The following is a 24034-nucleotide window of genomic DNA, read 5'->3' on the forward strand; positions in this document are numbered from 1 at the left end:
TGCCAAAATGTGACTTAGCAATACAGAATATTTGAATGAAAAAAAATAAATCATCAAGTATATGTTTAGCCTAAAGTGACACTTGGTAAGCATCAAGATTGATCGTGGTGAATAACAACAAAGACATTTATTTAATTTAACAATTCAAACAAAACAGAATCCAACAGTCCAGACACTTTCTCGGGAAAAAGAGGGAGGGGACACTTTTAAGTACCGAGAACTAAAAAGTTGGAAATGCAGCTTCCAAACAAAATCTTGAATGCGTCCTTATGTCCTAGCGCGTTTTGTCCACAAGGAGCAGTAGTGTCGTAAATTGGGCACCAACCATGCTGAGCCTGAGAGCAGCTTCCTGTCAGGTAAGTCCAACAAGAAAGACACTCAAGACCTCAAGAAGTTAGCAAAACACGCCAATGCGCATCGGTGGCGCTGTGCGATTTACTCAGCCGGACCATCCAACTACCGTGGGTGTGATTTTTTTTTTTTTTGGGGGGGGGGGGGGGGGTCAGGGGTCAAAAGAAGACGATACGTACGACAGGAGAGTACTTTTGATAGATCCAAGAAGCTTTGGGCTGGGCTCTGGTAGGAACCTTGTCGAAACTAGAAAACATGTAACTTGACGTTTTTTGGGACTTGAGGTGGAAATTCGCCTCAGCAGTGGGAAGTCATCCATTCCAAAAACTAACTGCCTGTTTTCAGGTAATAGTTTCTTGTCACTCACTCAAGCGCCTGTCAGCCAAGTCCAAAGACATCTGCTGATGCAAAAGGTTCGATGCAAGGGTAAAAAAAAAAAAAGCACCGGGAAGTGGGCGTGGTCACGCCAAGTGTCATGCATTCCGGGCATGCATTTGGCAATTGGGAACAAAAAGTGACTGGTTTGCTTTTTTTAAATGATTTCTTAACATTTTTTTGGGGAGAGGTGGTCTAATTACACCTCAATTTTCTTCTGTTCATGATGGCTGCAGTTCCACCGTTGGCCACTAGATGTTGGCACATTATTGTGATTAAAACTGTTGAAGTTTGAAAGAAGAAGATGGATGACTATTTCAATAGAATCTTTCTATATGGCCGAACGGACGCGCTCCGATGACTTTCTGTGGTTTTGAATGGCGAGCGGCGGCCGGCCCGCCCGCCAGAACGACCGCCCGCCCGCCCGCCCGCCCGCGTCCGGGGCTCAGGGCCGCTGCGTCGCCACAGGCGGCGGCGAGGCAGCAGCCCGCTGGATGGCGGCGTGCTCGTGCAGCTTGCGGACGTGCTTCTTGAGGTCGAAGTTTCGGCAGAAGCCTTTGCCGCAGGTGGGGCAGGTGAAGGGCTTCTTGTCGTTGTGTGTGTGCATATGGAAGGTGAGGTTGTAGACTTGGTGGAAGGCTTTGCTGCAGATGGAACACTTGAACTGCTTCTCGCCGCTGTGCGTCAGCTTGTGATTCTTGTAGTTGCCTGCGGGGGCGCCACACTTACGTCAATGGACAGCAAATGGCAATGGCTCCATTTTTTTTCTATCACTTTGTTAAAATACAGAGAATTATTTCTAACATTATTTCTTATGCAGAAAATGCAGAAACATTAATCAAGGGCGATAAGTCCGCAAATGTGCAAAAATGTTAATGGCCACCTGGGGGCAGTATAAGACAGTGAAATGGATGTACTCTTCAATGGGATGTCTCAACTCCTCTCTCAGCTCATCACTACGGTACTAATATTAGTCATTCTACACAGATGAAATGACTCAAGTATTAAATGGTCTCTCAGCTGTATCTTTTATGTCAATTTAAGGGGTAATTACACCTAGCACGTTGTCATTATTATTATTAGTAGTATTAATAATAATAATAATAATATAATAAGTTATTATTATTATTATTATTATTGGTGTTTGTTTTGTGGTTACTTTGATACTGAAAAGTCAAGAAAGAACGTTCAACTCAAAAATGAGCAGTCAGTCACGCCATCCCGTATTTGTAAAAGAAAAATGATGCACCAGTCTTGAGAAGAGGATGCTGTCGTTACCACGGCGACAGACAGCGCGACACCTCCTAGAGTGCCTTGCAATAAATAATACTCATAATGATCATGATATATGCGCAAAAATAACGAGTCGATGTTTATTTTCAATGTGCTTGTTCTAATATTTGACCACGCACGATACAATTATTTTGGGAAGTCACAAGTTCATCTACAAAATGACTTCATTCACATTCATGACTGGGCCGAGCCGGAAAGTCGCTCAGACATCCATCCACTTTCTGAACATTTATTTATTTATTTATTTATTTATCTATCTATCTATTCCCATATTCACAGCGTGTGTGTGAAAATTTCCGTTGTATTTTGTTAATTAGTTATCTGCCAAACGTTTGTTGCCAATACAAAACTGTTTCTAAAAAAATAAAATGTTTAAAAACCTATGGACGCCCAAATTTGTGAAAACAGCTATATGATGTATATTAAAGGATGTACTTGAGTATGTTGAAAATATATATTTATTTGAAAATTATGGAAGACAAAATGTCAATTGACTATTATTGATTTTTTATTGGTGGCTTTAAATATTTGAACCACATTTCAATACTATTTACTTGATGATCACAGAAGAAATAATTCTCTCATAATGTGAGTTAAATCCGATTTTTTTTATGTTCACGGTTTTCTTAATTCCGCTTTCATTTGGACTACTGATGCAATTAAGAAAGCCGCTGCAGCGCGCGCGCGCGCGCGCTCGCTCGCTCGCTCACCTTTCTGGTGGAATCCTTTGCCGCAGAACTCGCAGACGAAAGGTTTGTAGCCGGCGTGGATGCGCGTGTGCGTGTTGAGCGTCGAGCTGCGGTTGAACGCTTTGCCGCACTGGCTGCACTTGTGAGGCTTTTCCTGCACCCAAAACAACACCAACAAACAAACTCAGACCGGCGCAGGTTCGCACATTTGCACGCGCGTGCTGCGCTGCCACGTCCAAACAACTTTACAAAACAAAAATGATGTTGGTTCGCCCGTGAATATGACAATGCGCTCCCAAGTACTCGTTTTGACATAAATTGAGGACTATCTTTTTAATATAGTAGGAATCCGAAATAAAGCATTTGTTCACTGCATGAAAAGTCTTGCAGAAAATGAGAGTATGAACGAAATGCAAATCCGACCGCGCAGAAATATGTGCTATGTGTTATTTTATTCGATTGCAAAAACCTTAATTTGACAAATAACACAACGCGCGTGTGCGTGCGTGCGTGCGTGCGTGCATGCGCGCGCTTTACCTGAGTGTGTATAATCTTGTGTCTGCAGAGTGTGCTGGCCTGCCTGAAACCTTTTCCGCAGACTTTGCAGACAAACGGGCGCGCGCCCGTGTGCACGGGCATGTGGCGAGTCAGGTTGTAGTGCGCGTTGAACACCTGAAACACACGAGATGAAGAATGCGCATGGTATTTTTTTTGCACTTTTATTGAATTCATTCCTCCTCCTCATCGTCCTGCTCGCACATGCGCGGCGGACGAGCAGGCCCATTTCAAACGATCGGACGATCGGAATTAACCAATTGAAACATGTCCAAAAATGTATGCATGCAGCGCATCATTTTTGAAAAACTTGCGGGCCACCTTGTCATGTTAAAATCAGCACATTTCGCGCATCTTCAAAATCACATTTCAAAGCGTTGGAAAATAAATCAAATTCAATATTTTATGCATTCAACAAAAAATATTCACACATGATGAAAGAGTTGATTTTTTAGAATGTACTATTTAAAAATAAAATCAGAAATTACATTAATTAAATTACAAATGAAACATAACTGGATATTGAAATATAGTTCACATGCATGGTTACATTCAATGAAATAGTCTAATGACATATTCCCGATTGACACTTTGGAACGAGATGATTATTCGACAGTACGTTAAACATCAATCCAAGTATTTCAGCGTGTCCCTTTTGAAATAAATAGATCGACATGTAAAAAAAAGTCCTTTTGGACAGTTTAAAGAAACACGTCTGACATTTTTAAACAGGTCAACCCTTTTCAAAACATGTCCAAATGTATTTTGTGTTCGGCGTGATTCTTCTAAAAAGCAGAAAAATGTTCATTTACACCAAATCAATGTTTGGCTTATTTAAATGACAAACATCTTTTTAGGCCCATTCTAAAAGTGTGCACACATGAAAGATATTTTCAAACGTTGATTAGACACTCTCGATGCGGTTTTTTTATTTTATTTTTTTAAATAAAACTTGTCTCCAAAAGAATTTTGATGTCGCATTTTTATTTTTTGTAGATGGGCCATGCTTGTGTATATGCACGAGCACGATAATCGAAGTCTTTTTTTTTTTTTTTAATCCAATTCGTTACGAACTAAATTGACATGACATATTTTCGAAATTACAATATTATTGCTAACGTGTTGGCGTGCAGTGACGTAACTTACTTTTCCGCAGACTTCGCAGGTGAACACTTTGGGTTTTCCTCCAGCAAGTCTCGCCGCCGCCGCCGCCGCTGCCGCCGCCGCCGAGGACGACGACGAGCTCTTGAGAATCTTCTCCCCAAAGTCGCGCTCCTTGATGAGGCTCTGCAGGTGGTTCTGCGCAGCCTGGTAGGGAAGCGGGCCCGCTTTGTGCCTGCCGGACAGCAGGTACGAGGCCATCGGGTGCAGGTTGAGGAGCCCCGCCGGACCGGCGTCGCCGGCACCGCCGCCCGCGCCGCCGCCGCTGCAGTTGAGGTAGCACACGGTACCTCGTGACGGGAACGCCGACTGGGTCACCACGCGGGGCCGGAAAAGTTTGTAATGGCCGCCGTCCGGCTGATTCCGGGCGGGCTCATCCTGCCGGCCGGCGTAGTTGAGTCCGAACCCGAGCAGGTCCGTCGCTGCCGGGGGGACGTCCGCGGCCAGCGCCGCCGCCCCCGCCTCCGGGCAGCCCTGGTGGAGGGCGAGCCGGTGCTGCTCCGCGTAACCGAGCGGAACCAGCGGGATCATACAGTGCAGCGATGACGGGCACACGTCGGGCAGCCTCGCCGGAGCCGGCCGGAACCAGCCGGGCAGCGGCACCGCCCTGGGTTCGGGCGTCCGAGCCATGATCCGCTCGATGGAGAAGGCCAAGGATTTGGCATGCGACGACGAAGAGGAGGAGGAGGAAGAAGAGCAGCAGGAAGAGGAGGCCGGCGTCGTGGCCTGCTGGCCCGCGACAGCCGGGGGCGCGCCCGGCATGCCGCGGCGGCGCGCGTCCATGGAGCGCCGCTCGAGGGGGAGCCGAGCGTCGTCACTCAGCGGCCCGCCGGGAGGGTCATCACCATCGTCGACAGGCCTTTCAGCCGACCGGGGTTCGAGCAGACCCCCACCCCGCCCCGCCCCACCCCACCCCACCCCTTCTCACCCCCCCACCCTGCACCCGCTTATTGGCGCTCGATAGTGGCGTGCAGAGAGCCGGGACCCCAGCTCGCTCGCTCGGATCGTTAGCACGCGCCACCAGCGGAACCTGAGCCGATCACCGCGGTTCTCCTCGCTGCTATTGACCAAGAGCAGCGGCAGCCGCAGCCGCAGCAGAAACAGCAGCAGCAGGAGGCGGCGAAGGCGGCGGCGGCGGCGGCAGAAGAGCACCAAGGAAGATGATGATGAAGAGGAGGAGGAGGAGGAAGAGAAAGAAGAGGAGGCGGTGCGGTGCGGTGCGTCGCGCGGCGGGACGCGGACTCGAGTGAAGGACTTTACTGCTCTCCAGACCCCTTGTGCCTCCGCGTGACGTCATCGCCCCCAAATCGGGTCATGTTCGGACCGGCAAGAACCCAGCCGCGGCACGTGACTCACGTACGTACATTTCATTTGCATGCGGACCTGTCACTCACAAATAGCAATTTGTGTGTGCCTGGATGTGCTTATGTATCGTTTCAATATGTTTTGATACCTAAAAAAAAGTTCCAATTATTTTACGCACACTGGTAAAATTTAACAAGTCCATCAAAATGAAATCGATTTCGAAAAGGCACATTCCGCCATCCATCACCTTGCACGCTCTCTTGAGCAGCCGATCGTTATGGCGCATTGTAGTCCAAGTGAATCTTTTCGATAAATGACAAAAAAAGTCACAATTCGCCTCTATTCGTTTTTGCGCCTCTTCTCCCCGCAACTGTAAATTTTCTCCAAATGTGCGGCACATTTTTGAGTCGTTCAGATCAGAAGCGCATCATTTTGAAATTCAAACATTTGTTTTTCAAAAAGATTTCGTTCCCATATTTTTGCCCTCTCAAACTAAATCTTACAAATTATATTCTGTATAATACAAAATAGTCACTACTTTCTTTTGATTTTGTGCGCGTGCACTAAACACAGGCCTTCCTTCCTTCCTTCCTTCCTTCCTTCCTTTCCTTGTACAAAGATTAAAGTGATGCGCCCGCTGTCAGAATGCATATGAATCAATTTCACTTTTGTAGAAAAATGTAGGAATGTTTTACCTGCATGACTTCAAACTTTTATCTTGTGAAGCCTTTCACGCTGGCTTATGAAATCTTTTGATTTGCATATTTGTTTCGCATTTTTCACATCTTCAGAAGACAGCAACCTGTATTTTGTACAGTCCTTTTTATAAAGACATAATATGATGGCAATTCCATCGAGCGCGATCCTTTCGACAACACGTGACAAACAAGAGCGGCTTTCAAAATGGTTTTATTGGACATGTCGTACGTGACATATCAATACATTTTTCGTTCTTTAGATCACAACAAGCACACGTGAGCACAGCTTCAAGAACAATTCAAAACATTCAAATAATAAAAAAAATACAAATACATTGAATGCCATAAATGACGTGGAAAGTGATGATCGTGCTGCTACTGATGATGACAAATGGGACGTTTCATCATCGGTAACCGGATTTTAGAACACATTTTACTCCATTAAGTACGAGACAAAAAAGAAAAAAAAAAAAAAAAGATGCATTTTGCAGTCCACGCAATCGTCCACAAGGGGGCGCGATCCAGAGGTCACCCTGCTGACGAGTCTTGGTTGGCCTGGGAGCCTCTGGTTTAGCTGCTGCCATTTTGGTTAGCAACTGAGAGCTCAGAGGCCCGGCCGGGCACTGAACGAGGGCGTCTACTCGAGGGAGGAGTTCCTTCCTGCCTTTACTTTTGTTCATCTTTTCAAGCGGAACAGTTGGATTCCATGTTGGTTCACAAGTCAAGTGGGAGGAGGTGCCTATTTGAGGGGAGCCATTCATTTGTTGCTTCGTCCGAGAGGTTGCTGCTGTTTCGGTTAGCAACACACATCCGTGCCAATGGACGTGCGCGTCGTCATCTATTTGAGGGAGGCGCTCACAAGTAAGCTCCGAGAGAAGCTTTTCGCTGTTGTTTTCATGAGGTCGAGCGGGTTCAGTCGTCAACTGCTGCTCTTCCATTTGAGCGAGATTGTCATGCGGGCCGGCCGGCCGGCCAGCCAGTTGGTCGGCCGGCCGACGAGTCAGCGAGCGTGTCGTTTTGAGGGAGGCGTTGATCTGCTCATGTGGACCATTCAACTCCTCCGAGAGACTGCTTGGCGCTGCTGTTGAAGTTTGGCCCGACTTCAAATTGGCTCCAAATCGTCCGTGTGTGTGTCGCAATTCTTGCACTTAGATCCATTTGAGGGAGGTGTTCATTTCTTCCAGCCTCTGACAATGCCACTCGCTTCAATTGTCAACTGCTTAGAAATATTTATTGACGGCCACGCACTCATTTTTCTCAAGTTTGGGAAAAGAAATATTTTTGGACATTTTCATACCCACAGTGGATATGAAAAGTCTACACACGCCTGTGTAAATGACATTTTCTTTGGGTGTACGTAGTATATTTAAAAAGAGACAAATGATGAGCAAACGATGAATGTGACTTTTAACCCGTACAACTGAAAAAAACCGACTGCAGTTGCGCAAGTGTACACACCCTTGGAACCGGCCATATGAAATGATAAATAGGAGTGGGCACGCCAAATCCCTTACTCGGCTGTCCTTGGCATTTATGGTGGTTTGAAAAAGATTCATCTTGTTATTATTTTGTATGTCACTAAAAGCTCACATTTGAAGCGAATTGACGTCCGCATTAGCATTAGCCTCAGCCTCACTCAAGAAGATGGAAGGCTCAGCTTTTTTTGGCACTAACTTGACGCTGGAAGTTTGAGCTTCAGTCGTCGTCCTGGTCGCTGTCCCGCATGCTGACCCCGTCCAGGGCGTCTCCCGCCTTGACGGCCAGCGTGGCCTCCTCCACCGTCAGTCGGTTGTACACCGTCACGTAGCTTTTGCCGTTGAGCGTGCCATCCGCCACGCCCTGGAGACGGAAGTCTCGGTAGCCCTTCTGCCGGTTTGGACAAAAGAAGAGAGAGGGCGCCGCTCGCTCAGCTCTGTTTCTTTATATCGGGCAAGGAGAAAGGTGAACCGTGAGAAGATGAGCGGGCTTACTACCTTGACCATCTTGATGAGGCTCTTGAGCTGGTACACGTGCAGCTGAAGGTCCAGTCGATCCTCCAACCACACGCACACGGCTTTCGTGGACACGCTGTACCATTGCTGAGCACGTCAAAAAAAGAAAAAAAAATGTGAGGGACTGCCACGGATGTTTCTTTCTGGCTTTTCACTTGAGAAGAATCAGGTTCATCAAAACAAAAGAGCTCACGCTTGGTTCGAGAGCATTTTGGGGCAATCCTGACCAGGCAAAAGAAAGGTCAAGGAGACCCAAAATGGGAACTCTCATTATTCTGAAGCAGGAAGCTAGCTTCCGGGCCGGGCCAGGCCGGGCCGAAGCACTCGCTTGAGGTCGAGTTGTGACAAGTTCACGTGTCACGGCAGAGTGGCTACCAAAAAGAAATGTCTTTTCTTGATGAGAGCTCGGAGGCGGCCATCTTCCTGACACGCTCAGGATGAAAGCCTCCTCGGACCGCCGCCGAACGACTTTCCACGGCGCCATTCGAAGCGTCCGGCGAGTTTACGGCTGCTTTTCTCCTCCTCCGCCGCCGCCGCCGCGCAGACACGTGGCCTCGCCTCGCCTGAAGAGCGCGCTGCACTTGCAATGGCGGGTGCGACGCCACTTTCCATTCAGCGTGCGGGAGATTGCCATGACCCTGCGCTGACCCCAAATATTCCGACGCGCTTGAAGAGGCTGTAGCCGCCCGCTCTTCTAATTAATTTCAACTGCGGCGGAAGAAAAACAGCCCAGAGGTTATTTAACGCCTCGCACAAAAGCCCCAACGTTTGGGGGGGGGGGGGGGGGGCCCTCGCCAATACTTGAGTCCTCGCCAATACTTGATTTCGTCTGTTGTGCGAGCTCACCTTTGACTTCAACAAAAAAAATTTTAATTCTTTGAATAACCTCATCAAGCGATTGATGCCAGTCAAAGAGAACAAAGGCACAACGTTGCTAAAGTGACTCCAAAGTCTTTCAACTTCAACTTTTCACCTGTTGAATTCTACACAGTGACCCTTTGCTTTTCATCGCCATAGCGACGACAAGACCGATGTACGTTTTGTTTCTCAATGGACCACCGTGCTGTCCTTGAATCGCAAATTCAAATGTTTCTCACCAAGAGAGAGAAAGAGAAAAAAAGTCAAACTTTGCACCGTCGTAGTTGCGGAGCCGCTGGCTGAGACTGGCCATCGGCTTGAAGTTGACAAAAAAGGGTTTGGTAAGCTAACGCTACAAATGCTAACGAACTTCTCAGCATCCTCGTTGCCTTCAATTGTATTTTTGTTTGACCGAAAATGGACAAGACAAGGTGTTTGGTAAGCTAACGCTACAAACGTTAACGCACTTCTCGGCATCCTCGTTGCCTTCGTTTGGATTGACGAAAAACGGACGTGTTTGCATCCAGTGGTGGTAAGCTAGCGCTACAAATGCCAACAAACTTCTCGCCATCCTCGTTGCCTTCATTTGAATGGCGAGGGCTCGCAAAAACAGCCACTTCAAGGGGAACGGATGAACGTTTTCCATTGGATGCCGGCCGGCCGGCGGGCGGGCGGGCGGGCGAGCGAGCGGCACATTAAAGGCAGGCTGGAAAAATTGTGTTGTGTCAAAACGCCAGCATGTGTCAATGTGTTGAAATTGTATCATTACATTGACACCAGGGGGTGGGCTGGGCTGGGCTGGGCTGGGCGCCCCCTCTTTTTTCTCCCCCAGTTATTTCTGACAGCAACACTCCCCCCCTCCCTCGCCCTTCTAATCAGCACCCACCCACCATCTGCTTTCACTGTGCTCTTCTAATTTGCTCAATTAAGGAGCTCCTCCATCCTCCATTTGCGCGGCGTTAACGAGGCGTGCGCGTGTGCGCGCACGTGCCGGCATCTTCATCGCGCTCATCATCTTCATCCAGGCGGACACCCAAGGACTGCACAGATGAGACAAACGCACGTGGCGGGCGCATCAGATCGTGCCCTTTCCTCTCCCGCTGAAAATACAGCCGACTCGACGCACCTCTTCAAAGCTCCGCGTGCGACTCGAGCGTGAGAAAAGGGCCGAGCGGGGGGACGGGAGGGAGGGAGGAAGAAAGAAAGGAAGAAAGAAAGAAAGAAAGAAAGAAAGAAAGAAAGAAAGAAAGAAAGAAAGAAAGAAAGAAAGAAAGAAAGAAAGAAAGAAAGAAAGAAAGAAAGAAAAGCGCCAATCAAGGTAGGGGTGAAGCGGATGTCCAGTCGTCAGAAATGAGCGTCGGCACTCGGAAATGGTGAGATCCGGACGCAAGTGCAGAAAGGAGACCGCCCGCCCGCCTGCCCGCCCGCCTGCCTGCCCGCCCGCCATCAGCTGCGCGCCAAATGGATCTCCTTCGGCCTCCCGCACGCATCAAGATGATGGTGTGCTTCATTATCTTCATTGTGCCGGCTCAAAATGGCCGCCAGCCGGCAAGAGGGTTAGCCCAGACGGGTCGGGAGGCCCGCTCCTCGCTTCCGAGCGTGACTGCACGCCAACGGGGCCCATTAAGTGGACCCCCCCCCCCCACACCCACTCCCCGCGCGCAAATAGCGGCAGTCAACCGTGCCGCGGCGCCGCTAATGCGCGCCCGCCGAGGTCGGCCCCATCGAGCGGCGAGCCGTGTTTGACGACTCGTCGCTGAAATATTTTGGATGCGCCGCAAGGCGAACCAACAGCGCAGTGCGGCGGCGTATTTCCAACGCCGGCAGACGCCCGCCATCCTCAAAAGCGCAAAGTCCAAACCAAAGCAAACGCTGTCGTGTGCAAAAGACAAACAATGGCTTGACTCTCTTTTGGGGAGCGGCTCCGTCTTTTTTTGTTACCTTGGCAACCGGCAGAAGAAAACGAAGAAGAGGCGACTCACGTCAAAGATTTTCTCCATGCAGAGCTCGTCACCGATGCGCTCACGGAGGATGTCCTGGTTCTGCCGCACGAAGGTGACGTAGGCGTCGGCCAGGTCCGCGCCCGATTTCTGTGGAACACATGCCATTGAACATTTTCTTGATCTTTTGAGGTTGTTTTTTTTTGGAGCATTCCAGGGCTGCTTCTTCGCTCCGATGGCCAATTTCCGCTTTTGCCTACATCCTCACGTCTCCACCAAATTGAATGTCAATCAAGCAAACTGGGGGTGGAGCAAAATTGGCTTTTTCACGTACTTAATGTCGTTTAACAACCATTAACACGGACCAAAGACCTGATGCTTGCGGCCTGAGTGCTGAGACAGACAGACACGCACGCACGCACGCACGCACATACGCACACACGCACACACACGCACACACTCCCGAGCGCAATCCTCATTCACACTCTCGTTGTCAGGGGAGATTACAAGTGTAATGCCTTTTGTAATCGCTTTGACATCTTTCACAGTGTGCGTCGCCCTCGGGGGGGTTGGCTGAGGCGAGGGGGGGGAGCCACCATGTACGAGACAAACACGCAAAGCGCTGGAGTCAAAAGGCGCCGGCGTCAAGCACGACACCGGCAAAGTCGTGTCACCGTTCGGGATGAGTGACGCCGGAAGACAGGGAGCGACGCGACACCGTGCCGCGCCGCGCCGCGCCGGCCGCCACTCACTCGGGCGTTTGTAATCCAGACGGACCAGCGGGCGGGAAAAAGAGGTTAAAGTGAGGTCACGTGACCGCAGGGGCATCTGCGACTTTGACAAGCGGCCGACACGCGCGCGCGCCTGTTCGTCAAAGCCGAGGCGTCAAAGACGATAGCAAAGTCTTCCGTGCGAGATGGACGTTAGCCGCCACGCTAATCCCAACGCCGACAGCGAGAGCATCCGTGAGAATGTCGTTGAAGACGCGGCCGGCCGGCCGGCGACTCCAACACCAGGCCGAGAAAGTCATCGCTCAGGTATGCGTGCGCGCACGCAAAAAGTACACGCCGCGGCACGATAACAGCTTATCAGGCGTGTCATCCGAGACGTTAAATCCCCCCCCCCGAGGCCGAGTCGCGGTCTCGTCTTCTCACGCCGCCGAGGCGACAAAGCCGAGCGACGGCGACGAGCAGCGGCCTTTGCGCACGTCGGGCTGGACCTGGCGCCGCCGAGGCTCGCGTGCATCGTCTTCCAACTTGTCACTATCCAATTGCAATTTTCATCCGTTTGGAGCGGCAAAAGGCGGTGGTGGGAACGAGCGCGGAAAGGACACGGCCTCTTCCCGGCAGCTGAGCCGCCTCGGGTTGCGGCCGCACAAAAGAACGACACCCGCGGTGCGGGTTACATTGTAATTTCACAGGAAGTCTGCACGGGAACCTGAGAACAAAATGGAGGACGGGGGCTGGCTGGTTGGCTGGGGGATTAAGGGGGGGGGGATCAAGTCGGCTGGTTAATCATACGTGGCTCACCTGGCCGCCAATTAACACCAGCAAGCGCTTGACTGTTGCGCTTTGAGCAAATCAAAATAAGAATCCTGATTTAACAGGCAACGAGCTGACATCTGGAGCTGGGCTTTTCTTTCAAATCCAGGCTTCAAACCCGCCCAGCCCCTTCCTACATATCCATCTCGCTCTCAATTTCTTGTTTGGACTTTTTGTTTTCATTTCAGCCCAATGATAAATTATAAAACGGATACTAGCCGTGAAGATATAATGAGTGAAAATTTGTGCGCAGTGGTTGGCAGTCTCGGAGCGAGCGAGCTGAAGAAAGTGGCGAGCCTTAGACATCAACAAAGGCTTTTACGATGACTTATTTTGTCCTCAACTATTATCTTTATTTGTAGCTTCTTTTAAAACCACAATCAACTATGTGCAATTGCATCTATCTGTGACAACACACAAATGAATCAAAAAAAAAAAAAAAAAAAAGACTTACGGGAACTTCCACGTATTTGGCAGCTGCTTTCACCTTGAGAGGAAGAAGAGGAGGAGGAGGAGGAGGAGGAGGAGCAGGAAAAGACTTCATTTGAAAAGAATAAAAGCCTCCAGCTGACGCGTGCGTGCGTGCGTACTGACCGTAAAGGACAGGATGGAGGACAGCAAAGTTCCTTCGTCGTATCTCGACAGCTTGCACAGAACAGCGTCCAACACCGCACCCAACTACACACGTGCAAAAAACACCACGTCATAGTCGTTCAACATATACAGACATATAAATATATACGTAATCTACGTACATACATATAAATATGCATTTATATATAAATATACATATGTACAAACACACACACAACACACAACACACACACACACACACCCCTTTTGTAATAAAATTGAAATAAGTCGTGCGATTTTCTACAAAACAAGTTGGCTGTCACCTTGGCGACGAGTGCAGAGATCATGTCTTGGAAGGCGTCGTCGATGAGCACGTCGATTTTGGAGTGATAGTGCTGCTGATGCGAAGAGAGGAGAGGAGAGGAGAGGAGAGGAGAGCCATTCACTTCAATGCCATTGCAGTTTTGGAAACATAGTAGCGCCGCATTGATTGGAATGTCAAGAATGAAAGGCTTTTTGCATCCTGCTTTCAATTTCTTGCTCCTTCCTCCTGCAAAATGATTTCGAGTGGACTTTTGGGTATGTAAAAAAGTATGAAAAGGTGCCGGCCCGAGTTGTGTTGAGGTAGCTGACGGGCGGGCGGGCGGGCGGGCCGAGCACACGCACTGTGGAATGCCAAGGCTTGCTTTTTGTGCGCCAGCCACGCACTATTGGTGCATAGCTGCCCGGCTGGCTGGCTGGCTGGCTGGCTGGCTGGCTGGCTGGCTGGCTGGCTGGCTGGCCGGCCAGCCGCCAAGGACCAAAAGCGCGCCGCAGATTCAATTAATCCGCCATTTCACATCCACTTTAGCGCTTTAAAAAAAAAAAACATATTCATGCCACCTTTTCCCTGGCGGGGGAGGGAGGGAGGTTGGGGGGACGGGGGGTACCCTGCTGAATGGCGCCACAATGGCCTTTCATACAGCCCATAAAGAGACCCCAAATTAAAAAATGCCAATCACCAAAGCGGGAGGATGGCTGACAAATGATGAGGTCGCTAGCTCTTTTTTTTTTTTTTTTTTTAAGCCTCCCACCCCATTTTTAAGCACAAAATGTGGGGGCCTCTTCATTTACTGATTGAAATGTCAGCAAACATTTGCCGCATGCAAGCAAACAAACACAATGCGGCTCAGCCTCCGGCGCTCCAATTTGAATTGGCTCAAAATGACAAAACATAACACAGTGTCTTTCTTTCTTTCTTTCCTCACTCAATTCTTCCAAATGAACAATAACGACAAACATGTTTGCTTTCAAAGACAAAAAAAGAAAGAATGTGCTTTACCCATTGCGTGTCCGCCATCTGAGGGGTGGAAAATGACGGACGGACGGACGGACGGACAAAAGGAAAGAAAAACATGTTAAACATCTCAAGCTGTTTTTTACATTGCTACATATCATATATGCACGATATAGCTAGAAATGCATTTATTTATTTCCTCTCAATTTTTAGCTGAGGGGAAGCGATGGGGAAGGGGGGGGTGGGGGTGGGGGGGTCGTGTTTGGAGGATTTTCGGCGTCAAGGCTGCCGTGCCGTGCCGGGCCGGGCCAAGCCGGGCCGGCAGCCAATCAGGCGTTGAGGTGTCGGGCTGAAAGGCTCCCCTTTGGTTTTAGCAGCTGATGCCAGCGCTTGACCCCAACCAGGCTTTTAGCAAACAAGATGGCGTGGCTGATGATTTGGCCACCTGCCAACAACGTTTTGCTTCAACCTGTATTTTCTTGCGTGAAATTCCCCCTATCTTAGGAACTGTGCATGCTTGCGGCAAAAGGACTCAACGAGTTTTAGAGGTTATTTCTTGCCGTGACACAATTGGCTGAATTGAAAATGAACATTTCAATTGAAATGAAAACAATTCTGGATGCAATTTCTTTATTTGGTGATGATTTGTATGAAACGAATTGATTCTTCTTTTTTTGGGTAGCTAACTTTTCAGGACATTTTTTCAAATTGAGCATGCATTTAAAAAAGTTTCTGGCTAGCTGGCCGGCCGGCTGGCTGGCCGGCCAGCTGGCTGGCTTACCTCCTGGCCAGTGTCCAGCGCGCAGAGCTCAGGGCAGCGCCTCTTGGCGTCGGCCACGACGTTCAACATGGTGCAGGCGCACGGCGGCACGCGCAGCTCCGTCCACTTGCTGACTTTCTGCAGTTGGGCGTCAAAGGCGCGTTTGGTCCTGCACACGAGCACGGGCGCTCATCAAGCATCAGTCGGGCGGCTCGCGCACGGACGGGCCGGGCGGCTTTTGGCGACCTCTTGACGCAGGCCTCGGTCATGTCGCTGGCCATCAGCTTGAGCCTCCGCTGCAGGTGCTCGGCGAAGGCGGGCTCGGGCCAGTCCAGCTCCAGCGCCAACATCTGCAGCGCGTTGAGCTTCCAGAAGAGATCCTCCGACGTGGCCGAGCCGCTCCTGCAATGTTGCCACAATATCGTTTCTTTTCTCCTGTTTTGCTGAGAAGTTCAACTAGCGTTTGAACTTAAACTGCACCGACACTTTCAATTACGCTTCTAGAGGAAGATATTGGCATTTCCATCCATCCATCCATCCATCCATCCATCCATCCATCCATCCATCCATCCATCCATCCATCCATCCATCCATCCATCCATCCATCTTTTTCTCATTTGGCCTTTAAAAGACGAGCACCCCAACAAGTGGCAGCGGCGCGGAGGCCCCCTCATGTCTAATTAGTGAGGCTCTCTGAAGGCCCCCCTCCCCCACCGACTCCCTCACCCCCAGGGGGAACGGGCCGATCCCACTCACCCGTCTGTGCTCGCTAATGAAGTGCCAGCTTGTTTTTTTTTTTTGGTGGCTCTTTGCAGCTTTCTCGAAGCGCACAGTGTGGTCTGAGCAGTTTTTTTTTTTTTTTTTTCCGGCCTTTCCACAAAAACACACCCAGGGAGCCCCGAGTGGCATATCGCCACCCGCCGACGGACGTGTTGTTCAAGTGAGCAGGAAGTTAATCATGCCGTAACCAAGGTAACCGGACCGAGCTCCGTTCGCGAGCTGTCGGTCAAAGCTTACTTGACGGAATGCCAGGTCTCCTGCTGGAAGCCGCGGTGGACGGACTGCGCGATGGACGACTCCATCAGGTCCACGTAGCGCACCACCAGAGGGACGAAGGCGTCCTGGAGGTGCTTGTGGAAGGGCCCGTCGCACAGTTGGGCTGCAATGCGCAAACACAACCGTCAATACAAGTGTTTTCTTTTTCCAATTGCTTCTTTTCAGTCCAACTCATCCACTACGGAACGGTTGTTTTTACATTTCTCGTTCTCGCCGTCGTGTTGGATGTTCGACGAGGTCGCTCGGACTCGCGATTGAAATGTGGAAAAATGTCGTCGCGGCGGCAGCGGCCATCGTGGACCTTCCCCTCGCGTCCTCCATGAATTCACGGCGACAGTAACGACGTTCTCCCGTCTCGGCGGGCTTCATTAGTCGCCGCGTGATTAACACTCGCCTTTTTGGCGCCCCTCGGGGAACGACAGCAAGAGACCCCCCCCCCCCCATCCATCTGTCAATGCCAACAAGTGAGCATTTCCAAAGAAACACTCAAGTATGACACGTTAGCTCAATTCAGGCATTTGGAGAACCCTGACAAGTTCCAAAAACAAAAGTTCTTCAAAAAGAACAATTTGATGTGGGATATTAACTCATTCAGTGCCGTTGACAGTTATAGACGTCAAAGACATTAACTGGGCTGCCAGTGAATGAGTACAAGAAATATGGCTGCAAAAAAAAAAAAAAAAAAATCAATAAGAGACGATTCTGACAGACATGGCGGAGAAAGTCACAAAAATGGAACAAATCAGATGGAACAAATCAGATGGATAAATGCTGACCGACTTGGAACGCAAGAAGATAGCAAAAAAGCCACAAAGGATGACAAACGTTTGATTTCTCGACAGGTTTCAAAAGTGTGTGCGTGACAAGCGCATCCAAATAAAAAAGCTGGAGTGGCCAGCGCAAATAGAATGGAAATAAAAAAGTGAAGTCGTTTGGCTCAACGCTGCCCCCCCCAGCGCACACTTTCTTGGCTCTCCCTTTGTGCCCCCCCCCCCCTGCCTCCCTCCCTCCCTCCCTCACCGTCGCTGCCGCCAACGCCAAACAAGTGAGCATTTATTTGTAAAGTGTGCGAAAAGCGCGGCAGAGTTGCGAGCCTTTTTCAAAGGCATCTTGTCAAGGTTTGACACGTTGCGGCGACGCCTTTGCAAGGCTGGCCAAGTGGCGGGCGGGGGGAGCGAGCGAACGGGCGGGCGGGCGGGCGGCCTTCTTCTCTTCTTTCCTTGCCTTTCGCGTAATTAGCGCCCACAATGGCACGCGCAAAAATCAACACGCCGGCGCTGACGCCAAGTGCGCCCAGATCTTTTGTTTCGCCTAGCGCCCTTGGGACCGCGCCGCATTATCACGGCGGCGCCTCTCACAAAGCCCGCCGCCAACAATGGCCGCCGCCGCCGCCTCGGGACCTTGAGCCGAAAAACATCAACAACGGCAAAAAGCCTTTTGGTTTGCCGATCGACTCGCTGGCTCCTCCAAAGTGTCGCCGTCTTGCTTTCAACTTCAATTAGTTTGAAGTCAAACCACATCCCAAAACAAGAAAAGGTCCGACTGGGTAGAACAAACGCTGGCCTGCCATGCTTTTCCCAAAAACAAAGGTCCGACGCAACAATCATCAAACGAATTTAGAAAAGCAAAAGTGGTGGCAAAATACAAGAAGGCGGCCGGGCAGGCGGGCCAACGGGACTCACCGTCGGCGGCGAGGAAGCCGTTGAGGAGCTGGAAGAGCGGAAAGCTGCTCCAGGAGTCCACGGGCTGCGCCTCCAGAGCCAGGTCCAGGTCCAGGCGGTACAGCGCCAGGAAGTGCTCGGCGTGCTCGCGCATCAGCTCGGGCCACAGCGAAAACGCCTGACAAACAAATAGCACGTAAGCTCCAAATTTCTCGTTTGAATGCAAAACGTCGGCACCGGGCGGCGACTACAAAATGGCCGCTTCGCAGCAAAACGGCCAAGTTCCCGTTTCTTTTTTTTTTCCTCCTCCAAAAGACGACGAGTGCTACGCCGACACTTGGCGGCCGTCGGCGTAGCGAGGTGCCTCGCCAGTTCAGCGCGGCCGCTTTTGCCGTGGGAAAAAAAAAAAAAGTGCAACCGGCCTTGAAAGGCAGCGAGGACGAAGAGGCAGCTAGGGTCAGAATGAAAAGCCTCGCCGGCTCGCTACGCCGTGGCCTTGCGGGACTTCCCGGCGGGCCTTGCGGAAAAAAGCGGTGTGAACCCGGCGCACTTTAGAGCTTCTTCAAAGCTGAAGAATGCCGACGCTCGGCAGACGCGTGGCAGGCAGCGGGACGCAAACGGCGATGAGGGCCACTCAAAGCGCCGTGGCCGGGAAGCCAGAAAAAAAAAAAAAAACCAAAAAAAAAAAAACAAACGTACCTCTCGTCCCTTCCGGCAGCACAAAGAGAACAAGACACAATCAACATTGTTGACTTTTGATTGACAGCACTGAGCGTTTCAACGGCTGCTTTTCAGCTATTTCATTGGCTGACATTTGAAAAAGAGAGAAAAAAAAAAAGTACTTCAAATATTCAAAAGAGCGGCGGCAAAAGGAAGAAAACCATTCTGGACGACTCAAAGGTTGCTTTGACCCGGTCATCCAAGTTTTCAGGTGCGATCGGTTGCCACGGCGACGGCGTTCCGAGAATAGCTACCGCTGCCGCCGCTGCCGCCGCCGCCGCCGCCTCAACATCTGCTGTTGCTCTCTTTTTCACGCACAAAGCATCACGTGGGCGTCGCTTGTTTGCGTGAGAGCGGAAAGTTGAAAAGTTGGCAAAAGATACGGAAATTCATTTGGACGGCAAATTGGAATCGGAACCTTTCGATTCAATTTCAGAAATTAGGAATCTGCCCCCTCTCGAGAAAAATCTTTGTAATGCTCATTTCAATTCTAAATAATTAAAAAAGATTCTTTTTCAAATGCTTATTTGAAAGAATTGAAATCATTTCACGAAACGTAAAAATGCCGGCACGGGACGACGGTAGAAAAGAGGGCAACCTCGGCGTGATGTTCCTCGTTCTGCTGCAGGACCTCGACGACGAGCTCGGCCAGACGCACGGCGTCCTCCGGCCGCTTGGCCCCGCCGGCCTTCCAGTTGGCAAAGTCCAGCAGCTGGCCGTAGTTGATGGCCGCCGCCTTCTCCAGGCAGCGCCGCAGCACCTTCTTCATCTCCTCGCTGCCGAGCGGCGTGCTCACGTCCTTCATCAGAACCTGCCGCGCGGCACAAACATTGGCGGTCACAACGACAACGTTTTGAAATGGCGATTTGACGGAAAGATCCGGTCGCTCGGGCGGGCGGGCAAACGAGGGTCGAGCGGGGTCGAGCGGGGTCGAGCGGGGTCGAGCGGGGTCGAGCGGCGCAGCCCGGCGCAGCCCAGCGCGGCGCGGCCTAGTCTTACCCTCTCCAGCAGGGAGAGCGTGGCCTTGAGTGCGCCATCTGGTCGCCCGAAAGGGAAGCAGTACCTGCGTGCACAAACAAAAAGGGCGCAGACGTGGATGCGGGCAGGCAGGCAGGCGAACCCACAGACAGACAGACAGACAGACAGGGCCGGTTGCAACAGATGGCGGCGGCGGCGCTAATTACGCTGAGAAAGAACAAGAGCAACAACAAGAAGCGCTTTCTCTTTTCTCCCCCTTTTTCTCACCTCCTTCATTGACAAGTGAACAAACAACTCAAGTGCCCCCCCCCCCTCCAGGTGACCTTGGAGGTTAAAGAAGCCCCCCCAGCCCAGCCCAACCCTGGCCAGCCCCGCCCCGCCCCCACCTGTTAATTTGGGCACTTTGTTAGCAAAAGTGTTTTGTGATTACCGAAAGTGCGTGATGTGGTTGTCCAGAAGGCGCATGAGGCGAGTCCTGACAGCCTGGAACTGCTCCTTCTCCTCCAGCGTCACCGTCCCCGTCCCGTCGGGCCTGGATTGGTGCAATCCGTACAATTCAATGCTTATCAGCCACTTCCAAAAATGAGCCATTGCGCATTTTGCAGCTTCACAGCTAAAACCTTGGACGTCAACAGTCCGCTTTTTTGCTTTATAGTTTTTCTTTTTTTTATTATTCTTATCATATATATATACTTTATTTTATATATTATTATATCCTAGTATATATACTTTCTTTTTTTCTTGAACTTTTTTCTTTTAATTTTTCAGCTTCTTGGCTAAATCCTTGGACGACAGTCTGCTTTTTTCTTTATCGTTTAAAAAAAATCTTTTATTATTATTATATACTATATTTTATATATCATATCCTTTTTTTTCCCTTTGAATTGTGCCACCGCGTTGCTATCTCATTGAACTCGTTGCGCCAAAAATGCGCCTTCCCAAAGTCTCTGCTAGCTAAATGCTAACGTGAAATTAAAAAAAAAAAAAAAAAACATGCATTGAAGCCCTCATACAAAACAAAATGAAATATTTGAACAGCAGCAAAGCGTTTCCAGCGGAAGGCGACCTCTTCCATCTTGAGGTCAGTGAAAACGCGTACAAATGGCGGCCGGCTTCTTTTCTTTGCTGCTCTCAAAAGACAGAAAAGGAGAAGAATGGGAGGAGGAGGCGGTGAGGGAAGAAAGCGGCGGCAACCTTGACTCGGCTGCCGTCTGAAAGTGAAGAATTAACCTCTGCTGAGAAGCAATCAGCTGCCGCCGGAGCGCTTGCTCAAAACCGGCCCAAACGTGAAGAACAAGAAGAAGGCTCGGCATTACAATGTCCAACGCCGGCCATCTCGCACCAGTCGTATTTGGAGCGTGAAGGGCGCGCCCGAATAAGTCAGGTTTTTTACTGGGCATCGATTTGACACGCCGACGTTGACCCTTGACCCCGTGGATGTTAAAGGTCGGCTTGACCTCAGAACGCTCGTGAACGTTTGAGAGGAGAATCCCTGCCGAGCGAGCGTCTGCACGCACGTACGTACGTAGACGTGCGCAAAGTGGATGAATCACAATTTGAAGGCGGCGTCTCCGTGTGAAAAGCAAATTCCGGCCTTCCGTGACGCTTTCTCATAACGTAACATGTTGGGTTTGTCAAGTTTTTGGGATTATATTGCAAAGTGTCCTGGCACTGTGGCCAAATGTGAGGCCTTCACGGGCAGCAGGCGTCCAATCAAGCCAAGATGGTGCTTGCCGTGGTCGCGAGCGCCACATGTGCGCTCACGTTAGCGCTCTCACGATTGGGGGAGGGGGGGGGATCATGTAAGGGGGTGTTGCTTGTAAGTGGGCTGCGACAGCTTGCTGCGCTTCAGACACATTGTTGCTGCTAAATGAAGCAAGCGAGCTGCCAAGGCTGCGGCGAGGGGGGGGGACTAATAAGGAAAAAGGAAAGAGGGGTGGCTGGGGGGGGGGGGTCCTTCTTCTTATTTGTGTGTTTACACTCCACGCGGCTCAAGTGTAAATGATAAGAAGCATATCTGCCTCAGGGACGACAAGCCCCACCCCGCACCCCTCCCTCCCGGGAAGTCCAGGATGGGGGGAATAGGTGAAAACGTTCCAACGGTCACTTGAGTGATGATGTCATGAAATGAAAAAGGATCTCTCTGCTGATTGTGTTTTTCAGGCAAATGAGAGCGGGAGGCCGAAGCATTCCTCCACGCGGAGGTGGCGGAAGGAAGCGGGACCTCGGCCCACCGCGCTCGTGTCGCAACGTCAGCTGTTGCCATGGTGACGTGGCTGGCTCAAGCGAACGCGGGCTTTAACCAAACAGCAGCAGGTAGCTGCCCATCAAATAAATATCAAGCCCCACCCCTCCCCCACGGAAGTTTTGTGTCTTTTCCCAGCGACGCCCGGCGGGAGCCTGAATGAGCGGCAATTACTCAAATGACAGCTCCAGCTGACAAAAAGCCAGCTCGGCTAAACACACGTCTCCATTAGCTGGAGGAGCTAATCATTAGCGGGCGGCTAATTGCCTCAATGAGGGAACAAAGAGAAAATGCACAGATCCGTTGACAGACGGCGACCGGGTCGCAGCGGGTCACCGCCGCAAGCGGCTCGCACCTTTCCGAGGCGTGCGCCACCGCCGTCCGTACCTGTTGCCGTGCACGTGCGAGGCGCAGAAGGCGTAGCTGTAGTGAAGCAGCGTGGGGTCCACCAGCGTGTTGTTCTCAGACAAGTCCATCAGCTCCTTCAGGTAGCTCAGGTGGCGCTGGCAGCCGCCCACGCCGTAGCGAGCGCAGTACTCGTCCAGAACAAACACCTGGCCCGGACTGAACCAACCCTGACCACAAGAATCACAGCGGTCAGCAACGCCTCGACACTTTCCTGTGGACACTTGAAGCAAATGAGCGGCTTTACCAGGCGCTTTAGGCATGCGGGCGAAATAGGAGCCGTCGCCACGGGAGATGTTATTTACCAAAACACGCACGCACGCACCGCGCACACGCTGCCGTTCAAGGACCGACCGGCGAGCGGCAACATTTCGACTGCAGCTTCGGAAAGCATCAATCGATGGGCAAATGAATTCAGAGCTACTTAAGCGCAAGAGAGCGCAACCACGGGTGGGGGGTTGCCGCGTGGAAAAGTTTTCAGCGGCCAAGCGTGTCCCTTCCAAAGACGCTTGTTGAGGTTCACCCGCCGCTGAATAGAGCGCCACCCCGGGACCCGACACCAATCCCAGCCTCTTGTTAACAGATGTCCGCCGTTGGGTTCTGCGGCACAAAGCCCGCCGAGACTGAGAGAAAGGAAGGAGGAGAAAAGACGCCTCTAATTGCGGCCAGGCCGGGCCAGGCCGCCAGGTAGACAGACGTACGTGAAAGAGGAGCAGATGTCACTGCAAGGAGGGAGGGAGGATGGAGGAAGGAAGGAGGGAGGGAGGGAGGGAGGGAAGAAAAGAAGGGAGGAAAGCAAGAAAGAAAGAAAGGAGGGAAGCACACCAATCGCGGGGGAGCCTCCAAAATGCCATAAGGTGCCAAAATGGCGCAAGCCGAGTGCTCGGCACGCGGCCCTCTCCAGCTGCAAATTCTTCTGACAAGCTTGGCATCGAGTATTCAAACTCTTGTTTATCTCGCCTCGTGCCCATTGAAAAGGGACAAGTTATTCCCCCCCCCCCCCGATTTCTACCTCACCGTCGCCGTCCTTTTCACCCAGCAAATATTCAAGTACGACAGGTGCTTGAATAGCAACACTCGACGCCCGAGTGAGCGTCGGCTCCGCTTGCCTGCCAAAAGGTCACAAAGTGCTTGACGGGCGCACAAAAGCGAGCGAGGTCGCTGTGAAAAACACACAAATAAGCAGCGGTAAGTACAAAGAACGCAATAACACCTCAAGGACGTTACCGCGGAAGGCGAGTGAGCAAAAAAAAAAAAAAAGCGCTTTTCAAAGACACTCAAACAAGCCCGAGAAAGACATTTTGCCCACCTGGGTCACAAGCAGACACAATTTTCCGCCTTTACATTTCCAATTCATCAACATGGAATCAAGTCTCTACTTTGATCATCCATTCATTGTGGGAATGGCTTCGGCGATAGAAACGTCAAAACGGGGGGGGGGATCGGGTCAGCCGACAGCAGAGCGTTAAAGTTTCTTCCGTACGTTGCTTTGAGCGGCGTCACCTGCAACTTGCCGCATTTGCTAAGCGTTAGCATCTTAAGGCTCTTTTATTCCGAGACCGGGTTGAACCGGATCCGTTCGGCGTCGGCTCGGCCCCAAAAC

The 24034-nt window shown here is 50.8% G+C and overlaps 2 protein-coding genes across 3 annotated transcripts in view; both read right to left on the bottom strand.

Annotated features, from left to right (window-relative positions):
* Positions 1 to 491: 491 nt before the first annotated feature.
* LOC148397153 (fez family zinc finger protein 1-like) lies at positions 492 to 5330 on the bottom strand. Its single transcript, XM_088377831.1, has 4 exons — positions 4410 to 5330; positions 3246 to 3380; positions 2730 to 2862; positions 492 to 1434 (listed from the first exon to the last, which is right to left on the bottom strand). The coding sequence occupies exons 1-4, from the start codon at positions 5205 to 5207 to the stop codon at positions 1172 to 1174; spliced, it is 1329 nt and encodes a 442-aa protein (XP_088233957.1). The 5' UTR covers positions 5208 to 5330; the 3' UTR covers positions 492 to 1171.
* A 1292-nt stretch (positions 5331 to 6622) lies between these two features.
* The window catches only part of LOC148397154 (calcium-dependent secretion activator 2-like), a 29149-nt gene continuing 11737 nt past the window's right edge, over positions 6623 to 24034 (bottom strand). Inside the window, exons 13-27 of one of the 2 annotated variants that reach the window (XM_088377806.1) lie at positions 22414 to 22601; positions 20212 to 20313; positions 19803 to 19866; positions 19402 to 19614; positions 18105 to 18261; positions 16384 to 16525; positions 15613 to 15768; positions 15388 to 15535; positions 14652 to 14669; positions 13654 to 13728; positions 13352 to 13435; positions 13212 to 13244; positions 11259 to 11366; positions 8401 to 8505; positions 6623 to 8293 (exon numbers count right to left, since the gene is read on the bottom strand). In XM_088377806.1, the coding sequence (XP_088233932.1) occupies positions 8123 to 8293; positions 8401 to 8505; positions 11259 to 11366; positions 13212 to 13244; positions 13352 to 13435; positions 13654 to 13728; positions 14652 to 14669; positions 15388 to 15535; positions 15613 to 15768; positions 16384 to 16525; positions 18105 to 18261; positions 19402 to 19614; positions 19803 to 19866; positions 20212 to 20313; positions 22414 to 22601 (1764 nt within the window). In that variant the 3' untranslated portion in view covers positions 6623 to 8122. The remainder of the gene's footprint in view (positions 8294 to 8400; positions 8506 to 11258; positions 11367 to 13211; positions 13245 to 13351; positions 13436 to 13653; positions 13729 to 14651; positions 14670 to 15387; positions 15536 to 15612; positions 15769 to 16383; positions 16526 to 18104; positions 18262 to 19401; positions 19615 to 19802; positions 19867 to 20211; positions 20314 to 22413; positions 22602 to 24034) is intronic. The other variant, XM_088377807.1, reaches the window with a different exon arrangement.

The sequence above is a fragment of the Syngnathus floridae genome, chromosome 6 (genome assembly GCF_059516105.1).
Source record: "Syngnathus floridae isolate MCC-2025c chromosome 6, RoL_Sflo_1.0, whole genome shotgun sequence".
Lineage (NCBI taxonomy): Eukaryota > Metazoa > Chordata > Actinopteri > Syngnathiformes > Syngnathidae > Syngnathus > Syngnathus floridae.

Coding starts and splice junctions, on each gene's coding strand:
- LOC148397153 (XM_088377831.1), bottom strand. CDS start 5,207: ATGGACGCGCGCCGCCGCGGCATGCCGGGCGCGCCCCCGGCTGTCGCG. Junction 3,381..4,409: donor CCTGCGAAGTCTGCGGAAAA/GTAAGTTACGTC, acceptor CGTGTGTTTCAG/GTGTTCAACGCGCACTACAA. Junction 2,863..3,245: donor ACAAGATTATACACACTCAG/GTAAAGCGCGCG, acceptor TTTTGGGTGCAG/GAAAAGCCTCACAAGTGCAG.